The 21,450-nt window shown below is 40.2% G+C and overlaps 1 protein-coding gene across 1 annotated transcript; it reads right to left on the bottom strand.

The window, feature by feature from the left end:
• Nucleotides 1-374: 374 nt before the first annotated feature.
• Nucleotides 375-7,243, bottom strand: LOC149208514 (Golgi transport complex protein-like protein). Its single transcript, XM_089396095.1, has 3 exons — nt 5,838-7,243; nt 2,644-3,117; nt 375-1,429 (listed from the first exon to the last, which is right to left on the bottom strand). The coding sequence occupies exons 1-3, from the start codon at nt 6,966-6,968 to the stop codon at nt 488-490; spliced, it is 2,547 nt and encodes an 848-aa protein (XP_089252221.1). The 5' UTR covers nt 6,969-7,243; the 3' UTR covers nt 375-487.
• Nucleotides 7,244-21,450: the final 14,207 nt, after the last annotated feature.

Genomic DNA, 21,450 nt, shown 5'->3' with positions numbered 1-21,450 from the left:
ATACTCTTATTCCAACTGTTTCCCCAAATTCACAGCACACCAAGGGAAATGCTCACTGTTTTGGCACTTCAGAGACTAGAGTTACTATATTATCCTCATCCAACTCCAAGGGTGATTTAATATGGAAAAAAAATGGCAAACTTGCATGATTATGCAACTTGTAAATATATGCATTGGTTTAAGCATCTCTTTGAAGTAAATGCTATAATGACATAAACAGTCAGGTTTAACTTAATAAAAGAATAAGAGCACCTATGTTTAATCCACAACATCAAAATTGGTACAGGAGATTGGGATGCTCTTGGATTGATGCCTGCCTACATAAGTCAACAGATAAACAAGATTATAAAGACCAAAAACAGACCAACGCAATGTAAATTGAATGTTTCTAGATTGCTTCAAAAGACCAAAACAAATCTTGATAAGCATCTCCAGAATGAGATAACACAGATGCCAGACTCAACCAATTTTTCTGCTTACTTTACAATCAATATCCTTTAGACAATGGAGTATTTCCAGCCAGCGGGGAGCCCAATTGTAGCATAAGAGGATATACAGGGCTGAATTCTTTGTCTCCTCTGGCACTAATCTTTGCAGCGTAATCATCCAGAGTAGCTTTGATACCTTTCCAAATTTGCTCTTCTCCTTGTGAATCCAACCATAACGAATATTGCTTGGGTGTCAATTTTGTCCTCTGCAGAGGAGATTCCAACTCATCTGGAGCTCGAGAAAAAAGATGATGAAGGACCACACTGCGAGGTAGATCTTGCAGGAGAGGACTGCTGCCAAGTTTGGTTGTTTCCTGAAAGAACAGGGGCTTTAAAGCTCGAAGAGCCCGATAAGGTGCACCCAACTGCTCCACTTGAAACAAGTTCTGTCCAACCACCAATTCTAACTCTGCCATGTCCCTGGTCAACCGCAGTTTTCCTGATTCCGAAAGAGGCCTTACAAGAGAAGCATGTCGAACGAAGAAAGTTAGAACACGAGCAGCCATCTTTCTAGTAAGCCTGGCACATATGCTCTCCCCAGAAACTGAGACAAAATGAGATGATGGAGGCAATAATTTTGAAAGAAATTCACTGCGAAAGTGAATTATTGATTTCTGTACTTCCTCCATGTATCTAGAACCATGCTCATCCATGCCAGCATTCATGTCCTCTCCGCCAAAGTTTTGATCATGGATCTGTAAAATGCAACTTTCAAGACGATCAAGCATGGCCTGAAAGAGGGGTGTTACTGAATCAAATGCCACACCATATATGGAACCTAAAGACGGCGACAAAACTTCCATAGCTACTGTTGGCAAGCCAGAAACCATAGCAGTAATGCGCGTGTGAACCTCTTGTAGATGAAGACAAAGAGCAATATTCTTTACTTGTGAAGGGGTTGCGGGACCTGTCACTTGGCGTGCTTCTGGACCTGTCGATATCTGTAGCAACAAACATAATTCAGCAATCAAGCCAAGCAGATCAAAAAAGATTTATACATTGTGTTTTTTGTTGCTTTTTTTCCAAATGCAGAATATATTTCACTAAAAACCAGTAAACAAGTACATCAAGATGAACATATCAATGAGACAAAGAGTGGGCACAAGGGAATCCCTGGCCTACATAGCCATGAGCACTAACATATCCTGCTTTTGGCTCCAAGTAGCAGAGAATATACATCCTCCCTAATCATTTCTATTTTAGATGAAACTTGAAGAGCTAAGGTGGTTGGAATGCAGAGACTTCTCTCAAAGTTACACTGTACGTGTTTTTAAAAAAGGTTCACGAAACTATAATATTATGTATGCTTGTGAATCAAAACCTGTAAAACAAAGCACAACATATAAGACAATGCCAATCCAACAAATCTATAAAGCATGGCAAAGCAACCAAGGGCAAACTCCAATAATTGCACGCTTTATAACCAAACCCTGTGCAAATCCATTAAGTTAGAGGTTAGACCGCCTTTATGTAATCTTAACATAAGAAACCTAAAATGCATGCAAAAGTTCCCCAGCTTTAGAAGGCATCAAGCCCATACCCACTGAATACTCCCATTAGACATTGCCTATGTCTACTCTAAAGATGCTGTACATTTAGCCATATGAACTGCTAAACTATGTACCTCCGGAGACACCAATAAATTTGTTTTCCGGTTAGTATAATCTAAATGTAAATGATAAAAGAGAGGCGCTTCTTGTTTTAAATCTTTAGGATTTGCAGTATAGTAGTAATTTTGTGTCCTTTATTACAGACCTAAATTTATAATGAGTTTTTAGGCAAAAGAAATGCAGCAGAGCAGTCACATGATACTGAACCGAAATTAATTCAGAGGTGGGTCCCATGTAAACACCAACTCAATCCTAGATGCAAATAGTTGAAGGGTGTGGGCTTTGAGGGTGGATTCCAGTGACCATGTCTATTTGTTTGTTACATGATATGAACAATTGCAAATTATAGCATTACATAAAAAATTGGAATATAAGAAAAGACCCCCAAAACAAAACATATCAATAAAAAGAAGTGAATCGAAAAAGGTGAAATGATACATGTGCATCCAAGGAACATTACAAGGGCAAATGTAATGCATATCTGAAAACCAACTTAAGGCTAATGTAACAAACAGCAAACTGAACATGGGAAAAAAACGTGGTACCTGATACTCAGCTTTTTCAGCTAGCAACTGCAGGACTTTACCAATCTCACGTAGAACAAGGAGTGTTAGATGTGCATCCAATTTAACTGCCTCAATTTCTTCTTGAATGCGAGAAATAAACCTTGATATTTGCTCCTGCGATGGAATACTCCCTCGGTTGGACATTGGGAACAAATTATTGACAAGATCTGAAAGGCTGCTCAGACAATGTGCCAAATAAGCTATCTGGAAAGATTCTATAGTAGCTAGCATTTGAATTTTCCCTTCTGTCTTAATAGCTGGAAGGACACCCTTAACATTGGTGTCTCGCAAAATTCTCTCAATCAGATTCTCTACCATGGACAACAATTTTGGATAACCCAAGACAAGTATCTCTTTTACAAAACTTGATGCCGTGAAAGCAGATTTCATTTGACTTGCAAAAGCCTTGACAAGCGCATCCCAAACTCGATCTGTCAACATTGGATCACCTTCCTGTATTGTCATGACCAGAATAATCATCACATAACTATATACTACAACACATAAAGGACAAGGTCATCTCTCTTTCAATGTTTGAGAGGGGAAAAAATTGCAAACAGAATCAGGGGGCATCGCTTACTTCAATGCTAAATTAGTTAAGTTATGCAACGTGTTAACAACAACAGCAGATACAACAGAAGGATTACTTAAGAAATCCATAACCTTACAAAATTGTATGAATCAGACAAAGGAAATATTTATAGAGAGGAATTAAAAGGGATAATGCAGTTCGGAAACAAGTATTTGAAAACCAGAAGACAGTATGTATAAACAAATGACAGCTAAGCAACAAAAATATGGGTCTGTTATTTTTTTCATGAGAAATATCTTTATACTCCGCATGAGAAATATGCATGTTTCAGTCCTCAAGGGACTACTCGGACTCAACAAAGCTCAAAGCCATTACAACAAAGCTCATCGTGTCACTTGCGGGAATTGAACCCAGATGGGGAGGATAACAATCATTCCTCCTAACCACCCAAGAGAAACCCAATTGGCATGTGTCTGTTATTTTATTCATATAAACATAATCAATAAACTAAAATAATAATATCAAACTGTCATGTACCAGAAAAGGAGGAACAGATTTACCAAGGGCAACTTGAGAATGACTGTTCTGATCAAGTGCAAGGTTCTAGAATGCCAACAATAAAGCAATTGTAAACAATTTCAAGAGCACAAATATATTTGCAAATTTAAGCCAGACTAGGGAAAGAACAGAAAACTGCTCAAAGAAATAGCACTGAACCTTTGACGATATTTCATAGATAGTAAGAACAGGATGTATTTACTGTTGGACATTGGATAAGCCAACGCTCCCTGTGTGTTTCACGACATGGATTAACCGCCTCTCGTGGATCCTTATCTCTGGCGATGCGATCGTTGACTAACACCTGCAGGTTTTGGTCTAACGGCAATCACGATTCCCAACAAGTGGTATCCGAGCCTAGGTCATGAGTTCTATACACACCCGGCTCGCTTTGGGAGGGAGATTGTTGGACATTGGATAAGCCAGTGCTCCCCATGTGTTTCGCGACATGGACTCACTGCCTCTCGTGGATCCTTATCTCTGACAATGCAGTCGTTGACTAACACTTGTGGGTTTTGGTCTAATGGCAATCGTGATTCCCAACATTTACTATCTGAAGCAAGGATGTGTTCACTATATCAAACTGTTGACATTCTATATATACTACAGAATGAGTTCTTGTATAGCGTATCACAATGTAATAACAAAACTGCCATGAACTGAAGCCTAAAGGATAATGACAAAACTGCCATGAACTGAAGCCTAAAGGTTAGGATCAACCAGAGAAGTGTTACAACTTGCCAGTTAGATTTAAGATACTCGAAGTTCTGTTATTTTAGCCCCCATGTTAGCCTTCCCACATTTGAACATAAAATAATCCATTCAATTGCAACCTTGTGGCAGTTATCTGGTAAATTTCACTTGGAGCATGCATCCCTCTTGTGACATCAGTACTGCTCAGGAGAAACGTTTTGAAGTTAATACAAGTCAAGCAGAGCGTTTCTCTTTGCAATTCCATTTTATAACTTATTTTTATCAATTCAAACAGTTCATATATTTCTGTAAATATGCAAATCCATAATTTGGCTACTTTATTTCACTGTAATTTGGGAGTCTACTCATGTCCCACACTAGTGTCCTTATTGTTTACAACTACATTCCATTGATGATAAATTGGTTGTAACATAGATGGATCATCAACAGAACATATTTTCTCATTTACATTCACACTGGTCTGTTTTAACTTTTCCGTGTATTAATAGATTTATGTGGTCTGAGCAATTGCATACTTGTGAAGTGAATTGTTCCTTGTAGAGATTATGGCTCGTATCATCCAGAAGAAATTCAACAAGGAAAACACAAAGAGGAATATGTTTCTGCATACGGCTGGAATTATGAACTCTACCATGATGGAGATGTACAAGCAGAATAGTAAGCTAATCCAAATGAACAATGGGAACGAAAACTCTGACCCAGAACCTGGGCAATAGGAGTAACAAGTAATCACAGCCAACACGAGTATGGGAACATGCAGTTGCAGATGAACATTATAGGTTGCCTTCTCTTCAAGCTGGGCATCATGTAACTGAAAGGCATAGAGAAGGAGCATGAAGACTTTTCACGGTCTGTAGGCCAGAAATTTCAGGTGGAATACATCTCCAAGTAGTAAACCAGAATGCTTAGTCCCATGCTGTTTTTGTTTTGGCCTTCTGCCATCTGGTATTGATATCATATACAGACTGCTGAAAAACAACCAGATAGTATGTAGAAGCAGAAAATTGGTCTCAGTGTATCAGATGTTGGCAATAGAGATCATAGTTTGTGTAGTGAACATTGCAAGAATGTTTCTGTTATGTATGTCAAATGAAGAAATTCTAAATTATAGGGTTGATCATATGAAGGGCTTTGTTCTGAAAGGTTTGAATAGGAGGCAGAACCAATTAAGGTATCATGTGAATTTTTATCAAAAAAATGAAGATCTGGAGGATAATGTGTCAGTTTATATGGCTCAAGTGACAAATTTTGTATTTAAATCCCTCAAACATCCCATGCGCACTTTTGTTCACCAAAACATGTGTTAATTATAAAGATTGTAAATTGCAGATGGAGAAACCGATGGTACCCTTTACTTACGAGTACATACCTGCATTACTTCTTCAAGAAACAAAGCATGCGTGAAAGGATCCCTCTTCTTCGACAGCACTCTTTGCAAATGCCACACTGCAACGACAGTCGAATGCAACTGGTCCATACAAGATCCCATCCTCTGCCACAGCCCCTCCTTCGCCTTCAAACTGCCTCCGATCTGCGGTGTGCCACTCCTCTGAATCCCACCCGGGCCAAAGCCCGAACCAACACTAGCCGATATGGCCTTCATGTCTAACGCCCAACTTACACGCTTAACAGCCTGGGACTTGTATTTACTAATCATAGCCTCCACAGTGGACTTCAATTCCCCCATGTTGTAATACACTTGCAAGGCACTTCCTACTTCAGCCTGGTTCAAAGCCTCCATTCCGCTCTCAAAAACCTTCATCGCCTCCGATCGCAATCGATTCCCCGCTTCCATAAGCCAGGGAATCTCCTCATCGACAACCTCGATGCCCAGAAGATCCCCTTCTTTTCTCAGGGTTTCGATCTCACTATACATTTGAGCAGCTTTCGTGAGGTCCAGCTTGCTGCTAGCACCTTCAGAATCCATCAATTCTCTCAGCTTTCTCACCTGTCTTATAACTCTAACCGTGATCTGCAGAAGCTCAACAGTCTCATGGAGGTGTGAAAGCTGCTGGGACTTTAACCTGATCTGTTTGTAGGGCTCTGCAATTTCAGACCTAACCCTCTGCACTGACCCCTGCAGACTGCTAACCCCAGATTTAACTATGTTCAGAACCCCCTCGGCATCCTTTAAGCTCCAGAGTTGCTGAATCAGCTCATCATGGCGTGAATATACTTCATTTCTCAGCTGTTTTTCGAGCAAGCGAATCCCTTCAGCTAACTTATCCGCGCACGAGACCGCGGATCCGCTGCTGAGAGCCTCGCTAGCGAATTTCGTCGAGTTGAAATCATCGGAAAGAAATTTAGCGAAAATGGGGTCGTTTGTGAACTCTTCTTCGAGGGGTCCTTCGTTCGAATCGCGCCACGGATCATTCGAAGCGGGCTCTCGAGGGGTCGACGAGGGTTTAAGTGAGCCGATGCGGTGCAAAGGGGAGGACGGAGTGTTGTTTGCAGTCGATAATATGCCTCCTCTGTGAAATGTATTGATGGACCTCGCCATTTTCTTTGCCCTTCTATTCTAGACAATCGACATTGTAGAATTGCAGCGATAAGTAAGCATGCTTACCTGGGGGAATGCGAATTCGGGGCGCTACCATGCAGATCTGAAATCCCGCGGGTCTGAGATGGATAGAAGAATGCGGTGGTATTGATCTGGTCAGAATTCAGAAAAATGGAAACGCCACAACAGAAAGGAAACAAAATTCAAATTCCCTGATCTGATCTCGGAGAGGTGCGAACGTTGTCATGTTGATGTTTAATATTGCTTAGGAATTCCTGTTGACTGTGACTTACAGAATTTACCTTTACCTTCTAAGTCTTGTGGATAATTAACGTGTGACTAAATTCCTAGGCATCTGTCAGATGGGTTGAATTTTGACTATTAACAAGGAACATGGGTACTTCGTTAAAATGTTTCCATGTGAATTTTGGTGAGTAATTTTGATACTTGGTTAGGATGTTTCAATCTGAAATTTTGAGCTAGCACCTAACTTTTGAAACGATTTTACAAAGTATTAATATCTTAAGTGAAGAATTAAAAATAAAGAGTATATTATTTATTAAAATAGCTTACAATATTTTGTAGTTTTATTCAAAGATCTTGAAGATTAATTTAGGGTTTTTGATAAGGGCTTCTTGGGCTCTCATTTCAGCCTTGGTTTTTTGAGTTCAATCTGTTCTCCATGAAGACTCTCCGCTCCAGTTTGGGTAAGACTCCCCAACCTTCCCCTTCAATGGATTACATTGAAATCTTTAAAGCTATTGGAAATGTCATTGGACATTTTGTCAAAATAGACAGTGAGAGAATAGTTAGTGGATTCATCTCTTTCGTTAGAATATGTGTTGAACTGGATTTAAGTGCAGGTCTCTCTGATAAAATCATCCTAAAATAAGATGGAAAGGAAATTCATCAACCTCTATACTATGAAAACACATCTTTTAGATGCATAAATTGTAAATAGTCAAGGCATCTTCAGAATGTATGCCCTAAAGGAGTGTCAAGATCCCCGAAGCCTCGAAATCCCAATCGTGGCTGCATGATCTGAAGGTAGTTTCAAATGGAAAGAACGTGACAGGTCGTAAGAAAGATAACCCTCAGCAAGAAAAGACACATCCTGATTCTTCAGCCCATAGTTGACATGCCTTTAGCTTCAATGGATAAGATTTCTTCGACAAATTCATCAGCACTAGTTGTGGCTACAACCACTGGGCAAAAACAACCTCAACAGTCTGATCATTCAGATTCTGACAAGGATGTTTTGTACTCTGAGGAGGTGGGAGAAATGGAGCTTTTTTTGAAAGATGAGGATATGGCGTGTTCCTCATATGTCACTGGTAAAACTGTAGGATGGGTAGATGTCCATAGGAGAAAGAGAAAGAAAGAAAAACCCTTGAACACCTCTGGTGTTTGATATCTTAGTATGTCATTCATGGTACACACTTGGGTGGTTGCTCTTTTGTTTTATTTTTAGCAAGTTATTGGTCTTTTGACCTGGTCAACGCTATGCGCGAAAGAATTTCCAATGTAGTTTTCTTTTTTAGATATTAATAAAAATCAATGGTCAATATTACAAAAAAAATAAGCAACATTTTTTAAAGACATTATGTTTACCTCTATTTCGGCCCCCTTACCCACTTTATGGAAAAAGAGGGGCGGAAGGTTGATTAACTTTCTCCCCTTCATTTTTTTACAACACAAATGGGATATTTATTTAGCATTAAAAGGGTGTGTGCTTCAATGGAATGGATTGGATTGGTAATGGGGTCATTTAAACAAGACACTCTCTTCTTATTAAACAAAGTAGCTTTTATTTAAGTTGGAGTGACGAAATAATTATAGTTTTGAGGGACAAAATAATTTCCACCATAGGAAGTTGAGAGAGGTAATTGATATTGAGAAGGAGCTCAAAATCTCAATAGAGATGATGGTTGGAAATTGAGCAAGAGTTGGATTCATGCTCTTTCTTTATGATTTTAATTGATTTTTTTTTTCCGAAGGTGGCAAAACCTATCAAACTCAGGTGTCAAACCAACAGTGAGGACAGCCATCTCTGGCTGCTATCCGCGAATGTCGGTTTGACTCATCACTGTTATCAAGGAAAACCACGCCACCTGTAATAACCCGCTGGTGGTCCGTAAGGGAGCAGACTTTCACTCCTGCCAGATGCCTCTGGGTCTTGGGCCGTTAACCTGTTTCCTTACGTCCGAGGAAGACGAGCTCTTAGCCAAGCAGAAGCAGTTTTACGGCATACTCCAGGCCGAGATTATGATTTTTATTGATTGTTTTATCTTTCTTTCCTTTTTTCATATAATTAATTTTAACAGTTTTATTTCCTTTCACCTATTTTTATAATTCAAGTATTAAGAATTTTAATGATTATTAAAAAAATAAAAATAAAAATATCTTATTTAATTTCTTACATATGCACAAATTTGTTACAATTCCTTATTTAATTGATAATTTTATTGTTGGATTAAAATTTTATAATAATTAATTAATATATTAAAAATTAATAGTTAATAATTAACTCGTATTTAATAAATTCTCCCCTTTGACTTACTGAGTTAAATTTTCTTAACTAAAGACTAGCCATTATTGTTAAAATAATATTATTTCCTAATGACTAGTTTTGGAACTTTATGTGTCTCTCTGTTATTTAATCTTAGTGATAGGTTTTTTCATCTTGGTCCTAAAGATGAACCTCATTAGTAGGTTCGAAACGTTGACCATCAATCATTACTTATGTGATTTGTCTGAAAGCTTCTAGAAAAATAATTACAGTTTTAATTGTTATCTTCTCATCCTTCACCTTGTAATCAAGTGTGACACTCTCTTCTCATTAAACAAAGTAGTTTTTATTTAAGTTGGAAGGACAAAATAATCATGGTTTTAATTGCTATTGTAACAGCCCTGGTTGTATTTTGCTTATGAACCCCAAGAAAAACATCTTATGTATTGTGATTTTCAAATTAAAAATGAGGTTGAGTGAGGGACATGGATTCGAGAGACAGGGTGGTTACTTGCTTGAGATGTTCAGTTTACTTGTTGCAAGAAAAATTGGACTGTGTCATTGAAGAATGGTTGTTGTGCTTTTAATATCATTGATGTTCTTAATTTATGAGTTGCAAAAGAGTACATATACCCATGTTGCTTCGGAAAAGAGACAATGTACAAAGAAGGGACAAGAATTAATCAAAGACGTAGCAAATGCAAGGCATTGTGAGAGGAGGAAGTTAACGGGGCTCTTGACCTTATGGAGGAAATGAAGAAAAAGGGTGTGTTGAAGTCAATAAACACACATAGGAAGTGTGCAAGTAATGAACGAAATGAACGCATGTAGGGAGAGGATGCAATAACGGTTTGGAGGAGAACTCACAAAGAAGACCATGTGGATGACAACACAAGGAAGAGCACTTATGATCGATTCTTAGGTTCTCAAAAGGAGTTGTGTTACATTTCTGGTTGAGCATTTGGAGCACTGGAGGAGCTTCTCCAGGTGAGGATAAATCTCAGGACACTTGAGGGGGCTGGAGGGTGGATATGGGTTTTCTCTAGAGTCCTTTGAAAGCTTGGGGTATAGGACTTTCCCTTGGAGTCTCAGCAAGAAGGTTTGGAGTTTCCTTTGCTTGTTTCATTCGGTTTTACATTGGATTCTTGAGTTTCCTTAGTGGGTGGAATCACTATCTGATATATGCAGGGTGGAGGTTAAACCTCTCGATTCCCTAGAGCTCATTGGTTGCTGAACAGTTGCATGGTGGAGGTGTTAATTTTTCATAGGGCTACAATGTTCTTTTCTTTAATAATTGCATTTCTTTATTAACACATTAAGTTCACCCCATATCATCATTACATTATTCATATCTACACCATTATTCATTAGCATATGCAACTATGAATAAAGAACAACATCATCATCATCAATGCAGCGGAACATAAAGGAACAATAGAAGAAAAGCATGCTCACATAGAGACACCAGGATTGGTCGGAGACCAGGGAAAAACCCACTACGGTGAAAACCCTTGAAAATTATTCTTCTTCTTAGATCATCATCAAATGATTCAGCAAAAGAGAGTACAATGATCCATATCTTCATCAATGCAACAAAACTACTAGAACATCCATAACATGACCTTAAACATACTTATACTTAAAGATCATGATTTTGAGGACTATCATGTACGGTTAATAAATATCGTCAACCGTTGGATATTATTGTCACTATTTTTAACACTGTTGAACATTGTTGCATACTGATAACTCATCTTTAGGTCCCAGATGCATGCAGAGATATTGTGTGCGAGTGTCTAACATAAATCTGGACGCTTTCTACAGAACTAGATGAGTTTGTTTGGGACAGATCTAGATGATCTCTAGAGAACTAAATGAGGGCATATGGGGTCCAAACATACTCAGATCTACCTCAAACCCTGGACGCTCCCATTAGGCTTCTGTGCGAGTGTCTATGGCAGCCTAGACACTACCTAAACATTATGTGCATGCGTCCGGGGACCAAATTGGACTGCGGAAACCCTAGCCTCCCAGACGCTCCCATAAACACTCTGTGTGTGTGTCTAAGACTTCCCAAATGCTCTTAGGACCATACTGTGACAGCGTTTAGGGATGAAAAACCATAGTTACATGCGAGTGTCCAAGACTCAGAAACCCTAGATATGTGCGAGCTTTGACCCTATATTTTCGAACCCTTTGCATGAACTTTCCTTCGTCAGACCTGTGCGAACCAAACAATAGAAGAGAGAAGAGAATGCTTGATGATTGTGTCCAAATGAGCTTGAGGTATCTTCTATTTATAGGCTTTCATGAGGGTCCACTTGCTGTTGAGGCTGACCTATCCAATTGTACATGTGATTAGGGCTGACCTAAACCAATATACATGAGTTAATAAATAAATCCAAAAACCAACTTTTTCTTATCCAAATAAGGTGTTCTTTAGGTTGATTTTGGTCCTCTCAAAAAGAGGAATCTATTTCAATTATTATCTTCATCATTTGAGCTGTCAAAAGTGGAATTTAACCGTAGTTGCATAACTTTAACACTTCCTCTCAACTAGGGAGAATTCCACCTGCCAAAATTTGTTCCACCTGCCAATATTTGTTCATCGATCAGTATGCCATTTTGGTACCTTCAAGTGTCATCATGTGTCATCGTTGATCATATTTGTCATGTAGTCATCATGTCATGACCATCTCAAGTATGTCATCATCAATGTACATCTCAATCTATCCCTTGCTTATTCTGCTCATCTCTTGAGTGTTCCTACTCATATGTTGAAAATTCTCGAATCTAAAAGAAGAAGAATTTTGACATTGGAGGGGAGCTCAATCTACCACCCTCTATCCATCGGACTATTACCTGGAATCTCATCATCAATCATCATCAGAGATCATATCATCAAGGAGCACATCTCAACTTGTAACCACATCAGGGAGCACATCTTGACCCAGAATCTCATGGGGGAGCTATACATCTACGACCACATATCGAGCAATAAGATATCCAAATGCACAAGGGAGCACATCTCGACACTAGGATCACATCAAGGAACTCAATCTCAACCCATAACCACATAGGTTTATCTCAACCCATTCTATTTCCTATTGATCTTCCCATCGATGACCCTGAATAGTCATGTGGTAGATGTTGAAACGTGGCAACAAGAATATTCTAATTTTAATTTGTCCTTGAATTAAAATTCGAATTTAGTCTCACCAGTTGCTTGAAAAATAATTAATTAATTCATCTTGAGTTAATTAGTTAGAGAAATTCAAGTTAGAAGTATTTCTGAAGTCATGCAACAGTTATCCCTTAAATTAAGGAGATTATCCCTTAATTAAGGAGATAAGATTGAGTTATATTTGAGTTGTAATTAGTTAGCTCAGTGTGCTGAGTTAAGTCTAGTTAAATTAGTTCCAACTGTTTGAGGAACTAATTGTGAGTTATCAATCAGTTGATGCATGCATGCACTCAACTAGTGTACTCTAGATAACTGAAGATTCTCTCATCATTAACTCATGCATGGCTATTCTGAGAAAGACCCAGCTGAGATTAAAGACAGGGACAATGTACTATCAGTTGCATGTGTTCTCTTATAAAGAAAACTCATGCATGCAGTCAAGGAATCATTCCTTAAGGATTGCATAGTTCTGACAGTGTGTTAGAGTAGTGTGTGAGATTAGTGTTACACTTGGTAACAGGAGGATCACCCAGGAGAAACTGCGCAAGGAAATAGGAGGTTGAAGGACAGAGAGGAAGACTCATGAGAAGTCTATTTTTCCTATGAGCATATGTGAGGATTGTACTAAGAGCTGGCTAGTTGTGAGAGTTAAGGCCTGGTGTAATTCTGAGATATTTCCAACTTGTATGATAATACAGATAGTGGGGCTTTTAGTTAAGGCTTTCCCCTGAGTATTCTTTTGTGTTCATGTGCATTGATTCTTCTTCTGGTTATATGTGTTCAGCTTGATCTTGCTCAAATATTTTAAGCTTCCGCAAATTGATTGTAGAAGTAGGTTAAAGTATTTTGCTTAGTCATATTGCATTATCAGGTGAATCTACAGTCAGAATTTCTACATGGTAACAGAGCAAAGGTTATCGGAGTTGTGAATAGTATACTGAGAAGAGAATTCGAAGTTTGAAGTTCGAGGTTGCAGGTGAAAAATCGAATTCTTATCATACTTCAAGGTTGGCCAATGGCGTTCAATGGCTTGAGACTCGAGTATGCCTTGGATGGTAGCTCAAATTACATAGCATGGAAAGACCACATGGAAGCTGTATTAGGAGACAATGGCTTGAAGGAATTCATTGATCAAGAAATCCAAAAGCCAGCTTCAACTAATGCACAAGAGTTGGCTGAGTGGAAGATGTGTGTGGCGAAGGCGAGATAGATCATCCTTGAGGGAGTTCGAGACCATATTATCTTGAGTCTCCATGGGAAGGATTCTCCATTTTCAATGTGGGAGACATTGAAGGACCTCTACCAGAATAGTAGCGACTATAGGAAATTGGCACTCAAGGATAAGCTTCAAAGAATCAAGATGGAAAAGGGCGATACTATTTCCACATATCCAAACAAGCTCACCACCTGCAAAGATGAGCTTCGCAGTGTGGGAATAACTACTTCCGATGATGATATGGTGAGCCTCACTCTCCTTGGCCTCCCAAAGAGCTAGAATAGCTACCAGGACTCTGTGAATGGAAGGGAGAAACTGTCGGATTGGGAACGACTCTGGTCAGATCTGATGCAAGAGGAGATCAGGAGGAGCACACAAGATGGTTCTTCATCAAAGAATGATGATGAAGAAAATCTGGCCTTAGCAAGTAAGGCAAGGAAAGGAAAGGGGAAGGCTTCCCATTCCAAATCGAATTCTTCTCATGGAGGGAAGAAGGGTGACAAGTCTAAAGTGAGATGCTTTAATTGTCACGAGATGGGACATTATGCGACTAATTTCCCATCGAAGAAGTCTAAGAAGGGATCCAAAAAAGGATCGGAAGGTGAGGCATTAGCCTCTCAGTTTGAAATGGACTTTACCCTCATCGCATGCATGGTGTCATCGATGGTGGGTTGTGTTTGGTATCTTGACAGTGGAGCCTCATTTCACATGACCGACGATAAAAGTTTATTTAGTGCCTTGGAGGAGAAAGACCTCAAGATGCGCATAGAGATGGGTGACGATGGAAAGTACAGTGTTTCAGGACTGGGCATGGTTGCTTTTCAGAGGGAGCATGAAGCTCCTCTCACCTTAACAAATGTGAAGTATGTGCCTGGACTAAAGAAGAACTTCGTATTGGTCGCGATGTTGGAGGACAAAGGCTACGATGTTGTCTTCAGTAAAGGAAAGGTGTTCTTAAGACACATAGCCACAGGTCAGACCAAGAGGATAGGGATTCATGTGTAGAATCTCTATAAACTAGAGGTAGATGATTGTGCAACATTGAGTACAAAAGCAAAATTGGTGCAAAGCCAAGATATTGGCGAGTTTTGGCACAGGTGGTTGGGCCATTTGCATCATGGGGTTTTGAAGATAATGCAGCAGATATCTACAGGACTTCCCAAAGGTAAACTTGAGCAAGTTGACAGATGCAAAGGTTGTGCCTTGGGAAAGTACACAAAGTCTTCCTCTCATGATCGAGACAGTTGAGCAAAGGCTATCTTAGAGCGAGTTGATTACTGATTTGTGTGGACCATTCTCAACGGCATCCACAACAAAGAAAAGGTATTATGTGATTTTCATTGATGATTTTTCTCGTAAATGCTGGATTTATTTCATGCAGAAGAAGGACCAAACCTTCACAATTTTTTGTGAGTTCAAAGCTTTGGTGGAGAAAGAGTCAGGGAAGAAGATCAAGGCCTTGAGAAGTGACAATGGTGGAGAATATGTCTCTCAAGAGTTTAAGGTCTTCTATGCAGTGGAAGGAATTAAATGAGAGTCGACAACACCTCATAACCCACAACAGAATGGGGTGGCCGAGAGAAAGAACAAAACTATTGTAGGGGCAGCACGGGTGATGCTGCATAACTAAGGCCTACCACTTCACTTGTGGGCTGAGGCATGCAACACAATGGTTTATTTGCATAATAGAATCTTGCATCGTATACTTGGGATGAAGACACCAAAGGAAGCTTTCTCCGATAAGAGACCAAATGTGGGTCACTTCAGGATCTTTGTCTCATCGGTATATTTCCATGTGACAAAGGATGCACGGAAGAAGCTTGAGCCGACATTAGAGTTGGGGATACTTGTGGGGTACAATGATACACCCCAAAACTATCAGGTGTATCTTCCTACCAGTCGGAGGACAGTGGTTCGTAGAGATCTCAATTTTGATGAGCAGAAGGCCATGTGAGTTTCCCTTGAGACGGAGCTCCAACTACATGTTGTAGAGGAACTGTTCATTCCTAAGGAGGAGGAGCCTCAGACTAACGCAGCGCAGTCGCATGTAGAGGTTCCAGGAGTGGAGACATCCACTCAAGTAGAGTCCAGAGATGGATGGAAGTGCCTAAGAGAAGTTGACAGATTGTTGACAGATGCGAGAGAGAATGTGGGAGAACCATCTTCTTAGCGCAGACAGAGGAGGTCACCTGAGAGGAAATTGGCACTCAAGGATAAGCTTCAAAAAATCAAGATGGAAAAGGGCGATACTATTTCCACATATTCGAACAAGCTCACCACCTGCAAAGATGAGCTTAGTAGTGTGGGAATAACTACTTCCGATGATGATATGGTGAGCCTCACTCTCCTTGGCCTTCCAAAGAGCTAGAATAGCTACCAGGACTCTGTGAATGGAAGGGAGAAACTACCGAATTGGGAACGACTGTGGTTGGATCCAATGCAGGAGGAGATCAGGAGGAGCACGCGAGATGGTTCTTCATCAAAGAATGATGATGAAGAAAATCTGGCCTTAGCAAGTAAGGAAAGGAAAGGAAAGGGGAAGGCTTCCCATTCCAAATCGAATTCTTCTCATGGAGGGAAGAAGGGTGACAAGTTGAAAGTGAGATGCTTTAATTGTCACGAGATGGGACATTATGCGACTAATTGCCCATCGAAGAAGTCCAAGAAGGGATCCACGAAAGGAACGGAAGGTGAGGCATTAGCCTCTCAGTTTGAAATGGACTTTACCCTCATCGCATGCATGGTGTCATCGATGGTGGGTTGTGTTTAGTATCTTGACAGTGGAGCCTCATTCCACATGACCGGCGATAAAAGTTTATTTAGTACCTTGGAGGAGAAAGACCTCAAGATGCGCATAGAGATGGGTGACGATGGAAAGTACAGTGTTTCAGGAGTAGGCATGGTTGCTTTTCAGAGGGAGCATGGAGCTCCTCTCACCTTGGCAAATGTAAAGTATGTGCCTGGACTAAAGAAGAACTTCGTATCGGTCACGATGTTGGAGGACAAAGGCTACGATGTTGTCTTCAGTAAAGGAAAGGCGTTCCTAAGACACATAGCCACGGGTTAGACCAAGAGGATAGGGATTCGGGTGAAGAATCTCTATAAACTAGAGGTAGATGATTGTGCAGCATTGAGTACGAAAGCAGAATTGGTGCAAAGCCAAGATATTGGCGAGTTGTGGCACAAGCGGTTGGGCCATTTGCATCATGGGGCTTTGAAGATAATGCAACAGATATCTACAGGACTTCCCAAAGGTAAACTTGAGCAAGTTGACACATGCAAAGGTTGTACCTTGGGAAAGTACACAAATTCTTCCTTTCATGATCGAGACAGTTGAGTAGAGGCTATCTTAGAGCGAGTTCATTACTGATTTGTGTGGACCATTCTCGATGGCATCCATAGTGAAGTAAAGGTATTATGTGAATTTCATTGGTGATTTTTCTCGTAAATGCTGGATTTATTTCATGCACAAAAAGGACCAAACCTTCACAAAGTTTTGTGAGTTCAAAGCTTTGGTGGAGAAAGATTTAGGGAAGAAAATCAAGGCCTTGAGAAGTGACAATAGTGGAGAATATGTCTCTCAAGAGTTTAAGGACTTCTATGCAGCGGAAGGAATTAAATGAGAGTTGACAGCACCTCATAACCCACAATAGAATGGGGTGGCCGAGAGGAAGAACAAAACTATTGTAGGGGCAGCACAAGTGATGCTGCATGACCAAGGCCTACCACTTCACTTGTGGGCTGAGGCATGCAACACAATAGTTTATTTGCATAATAGAAGCCCACATCGTATACTTGGGATGAAGACACCAAAGGAAGCTTTCTCCGGTAAGAGACCAAATGTGGGTCACTTCAGGATCTCTGGCTCATCGGTATATTTCCATGTGACAAATGATGCACGGAAGAAGCTTGAGCCGACATCAGAGTTGGGGATACTTGTGGGGTACAATGATACACCCCACAACTATTAGGTGTATCTTCCTACCAGTCAGAGGACAGTGGTTCGTAGCGATCTCAATTTTGATGAGTAGAAGGCCATGTGAGTTTCCCTTGAGACGGAGCTCCAACTACAGGATGTGGAGGAACTGTTGGTTCCTAAGGAGGAGGAGCCTCAGACTAATGTAGAGCAGTCACATGCAGAGGTTCCAGGAGTGGAGACATCCACTCAAGTAGAGTCTTCCAGAGATGGATGGAAGCTTACAAGAGAAGCTGACAGATTTTTGATGGATGCGAGAGAGAATGTGGGAGAACCATCTTCTTAGCGCAGACAGAGGAGGTCACCTGAGAGGTACACTGGATACATGGCCCTTGTTGGGGAATTTGTTGAGACCGAGCCATCTTCCTTTGAGAAAGCAGTGCAGCAACCGATTTGGGTTGATGCTATGGTGGAGGAGCATGAATCCATAGTTCGTAACAGTGTTTGGTATGTGTTTCTGAGAGTGGAGAACAAGTCAGTTGTGAGTTCCCATTGGATTTACAAGGTAAAGCAAGCTGCTGATGGTAGTGTGGAGAAGCATAAGTCAAGATTTATTGCCCATGGTTTTTCACAGGTTGAGGGGATTGACTATGATGAGACTTTTTCTCCTGTCGCAAGGTACTCATCTATCAGATCGATGTTGGCACTATCAACATAGATGGGTTGGAAGATCCATCTGATGGATGTGAATATTGCATTCCTCAATGGCAAGATTGAGGAAGAGGTGTGCATAGAATAGTCTGAAGGTTTTGAGACCTTCGATCATGAGTCGCATGTGTGCAGACTCAAGAGAGCTTTGTACGGGCTAAAGCAAGGACCTCGTGCTTGGTACACCAGGATGGGCAACTACTTCACTGGGTTGGGCTTCACAAAGAGTGAAGTGGATGCGAACCTATACCACATCATGGTGAAAGGTAAGTCGTTGATCATTGTACTTTATGTTGATGATCTCATATTGACAGGTGATGATCAGTTGATCATGTCTTGCAAGGAGGACCTTGCAAGAGAATTCGAGATGAAAGACATGGGTCTCATGCATTACTTCCTTGGCATGGAAGTGTGGTAGAAGGATGGGGAGTTTTTTGTGTCTCAGGGCAAGTATACCAACGAGATACTCAGGAGATTCCACATGGAGAAGTGAAAGCCCATGCAGACTCCTCTAGCAGGTAACTGGAGGAGGGAGGATGCTACTTTAGGAGAAGTAGTAGAGGTTACTGTGTACAAGCAGCTTGTGCGTTCACTGATGTACTTAGTGAACACACGACTAGATTTGTGCTATGCGGTGAACCAATTGAGTCAAGTAATGGTTCAGCCTACCAAGATGTTTCGGAAGGCGACAAAGCATGTATTGAGATACCTCAGCGGCACATCTTAGTATGGATTATGGTACAGACTGACAGAGGGAGTGAAGCTACAGGGCTTCACTGATGCAGATTAGGTAGGGAGTCCATCAGATCGGAAGAGCAGATGAGGAGGGATTTTCAATCTTGGGTCAGCTGCAGTTTCTTGGTACAGTAGGAAACAACGATCGGTTGCACTTAGCTCGACAGAGGCTGAATACATGGCTGCAAGTCAGGTAGCATGTGAGGCCATATAGATGTGGAAGATCCTAGTTGGTTTGTTTGATCAAAGGATGGATCCAACTGTGATCTATTGTGATAATCAGAGTTGTATTGAACTCCCTGAGAATCTAGTATTTCATGATAGGTCCAAGCACATCGATATTCGGTATCATCATCTCAAAGACTGTGTAACAAGGAGGATCATGTTGCTGCAATATATTTTGACAGAGGAGCAAGATGCTGACATTTTGACAAAGGCATTGTCAAAGTGTAAATTCGAGTTCCATAGAGACAGGATCGGGGTGGCAGATAATCCATTTCTTGTTGAGAGGGAGTGTTGAAATGTGGTAACAAGAATATTCCAATTTTAATTTGTCCTTGAATTAAAATTGTGAATTAAAATTCGAATTTAGTCTTACCAACTGCTTGAAAAATAATTAATTAATTCATCTTGAGTTAATTAGTTGGAGAAATTCAAGTTAGAAGTCTTTCTAAAGTCATGCAACAGTTATCCCTTAAATTAAGGAGATTATCCCTTAATTAAGGAGATAAGATTGAGTTATATTTGAGTTGTAATTAGTTAGCTCAGTTTACTGAGGTAAGTCTAGTTAAATTAGTTCCGAACTATTTGAGGAACAAATTGTGAGTTATCAGCCAGTTGATGCATGCATGCACTCAACTAGTGTACTCCAGATAACTGAAGATTCTCTCATCATTAACTCATGCATGTCTATTCTGAGAAAGACCTAGTTGAGATTAAAGACAGGGACAATGTACTATCAGTTGCATGTGTTCTCTTATAAAGAAAACTCATGCATGCAGCCAAGGAATCATTCCTTGAGGATTGTGCAATTCTGATAGTGTGTTAGAGCAGTGTGTGAGATCAGTGTTACACTTGGTAATAGGAGGATCACTTAGGAGAAACTGCGCAAGGAAATAGGAGCTTGGAGGACAGAGAGGAAGACTCATGAGAAGTCTATTTTGCCTATGAGCATCTGTGAGGATTGTACTGAGAGTTGGCTAGCTGTGAGAGCTAAGGCTTGGTGTAATTCTGAGATATTTCCAACTTGTATGATAATACAGATAGTGGGGTTTTTAGCTGAGGCTTTCCCTTGATTATTCTTCTGTGTTACATGTGCATTGATCCCTCTTCTGGTTATAATTGTTCAGCTTGATCTTGCTCAAATATTTTAAGTTTCCGCAAATTGATTGTAGAAGTAGGTTAAAGTATTTTGCTTTAGTCATATTGCATTATTAGGTTAATCTACAGTCATAATTTCTATAGTAGAACACCTGCATCATAATCGACTTGGGTTGTACACCCCAAGTACACTCTCAACTCAATGGCCAAACAAGGAGTGGTATTCCCGTCAAGCCCTGCTTATGGTTATGATTCCAACGGGGGTATACTCTGCAAAGACCAGACAGGGGAGCATCATTCTCCGACCTTATGAAGATAAGGGAGAAGCATCTCCAACGCTATGGGTAACAGATAGGGGTCATGCTATATTGTCTAGAGTTCCCTCAACCACTGGAGCCCTCTATCTCAATTCCTCACCTTGGGAGCTCAAACGGGGAGGAAGAGTTAGCTCAGTGTCCTCGATTAGCGTTGCTCTCATCATACTTAAATTTGGTATATGCTTGTCTCAATAGTAGTTGTTTCCTATTCATATAGGACATCAAATCAAATATCATTTTAGATCATAAATAATCATATAAATCGTAAAATGGTACCATAATAATCCTGCATCTCAAGGAGGTGTCAATCACAAACCTAAGCTTGTCTTGAATAACTGCATTGTCTCAATATATGGAAGTATCTCAGTCCCAACTATATATGTGGGATTCTCTGTCATCACAATGTATCCATGTCATATTCAGATCTTGATCAAATGGATCTCTAAGGAACTTCTATAGCTTGCCTCACAGCTAGCCATGCTATAAAATTCGTACTCAATCTTGTTTGAGTGTAAAACTATAGACCTGTTATCAATAATATCATGGAAGATATCATAATAAGGCATCACTCATATGT

Source organism: Pinus tabuliformis, chromosome 1_2 (assembly GCF_031772625.1).
Source record: "Pinus tabuliformis cultivar Carrire ecotype Pingquan chromosome 1_2, CPIR1, whole genome shotgun sequence".
Lineage (NCBI taxonomy): Eukaryota > Viridiplantae > Streptophyta > Pinopsida > Pinales > Pinaceae > Pinus > Pinus tabuliformis.
The sequence above is the reverse complement of the archived record's forward strand: the minus strand, read 5'-3'. Positions and strand labels throughout refer to the sequence as shown.

Bases quoted from the DNA above. Each gene is read 5' to 3' on its own strand.
- LOC149208514 (XM_089396095.1), bottom strand. From the start codon at position 6,968: ATGGCGAGGTCCATCAATACATTTCACAGAGGAGGCATATTATCGACT. The intron at 3,118-5,837 runs GTATGTACTCGT...ATGACAATACAG, and splicing joins TTCTTGAAGAAGTAATGCAG to GAAGGTGATCCAATGTTGAC. The intron at 1,430-2,643 runs GTACCACGTTTT...TTGTTGCTACAG, and splicing joins CTGAAAAAGCTGAGTATCAG to ATATCGACAGGTCCAGAAGC.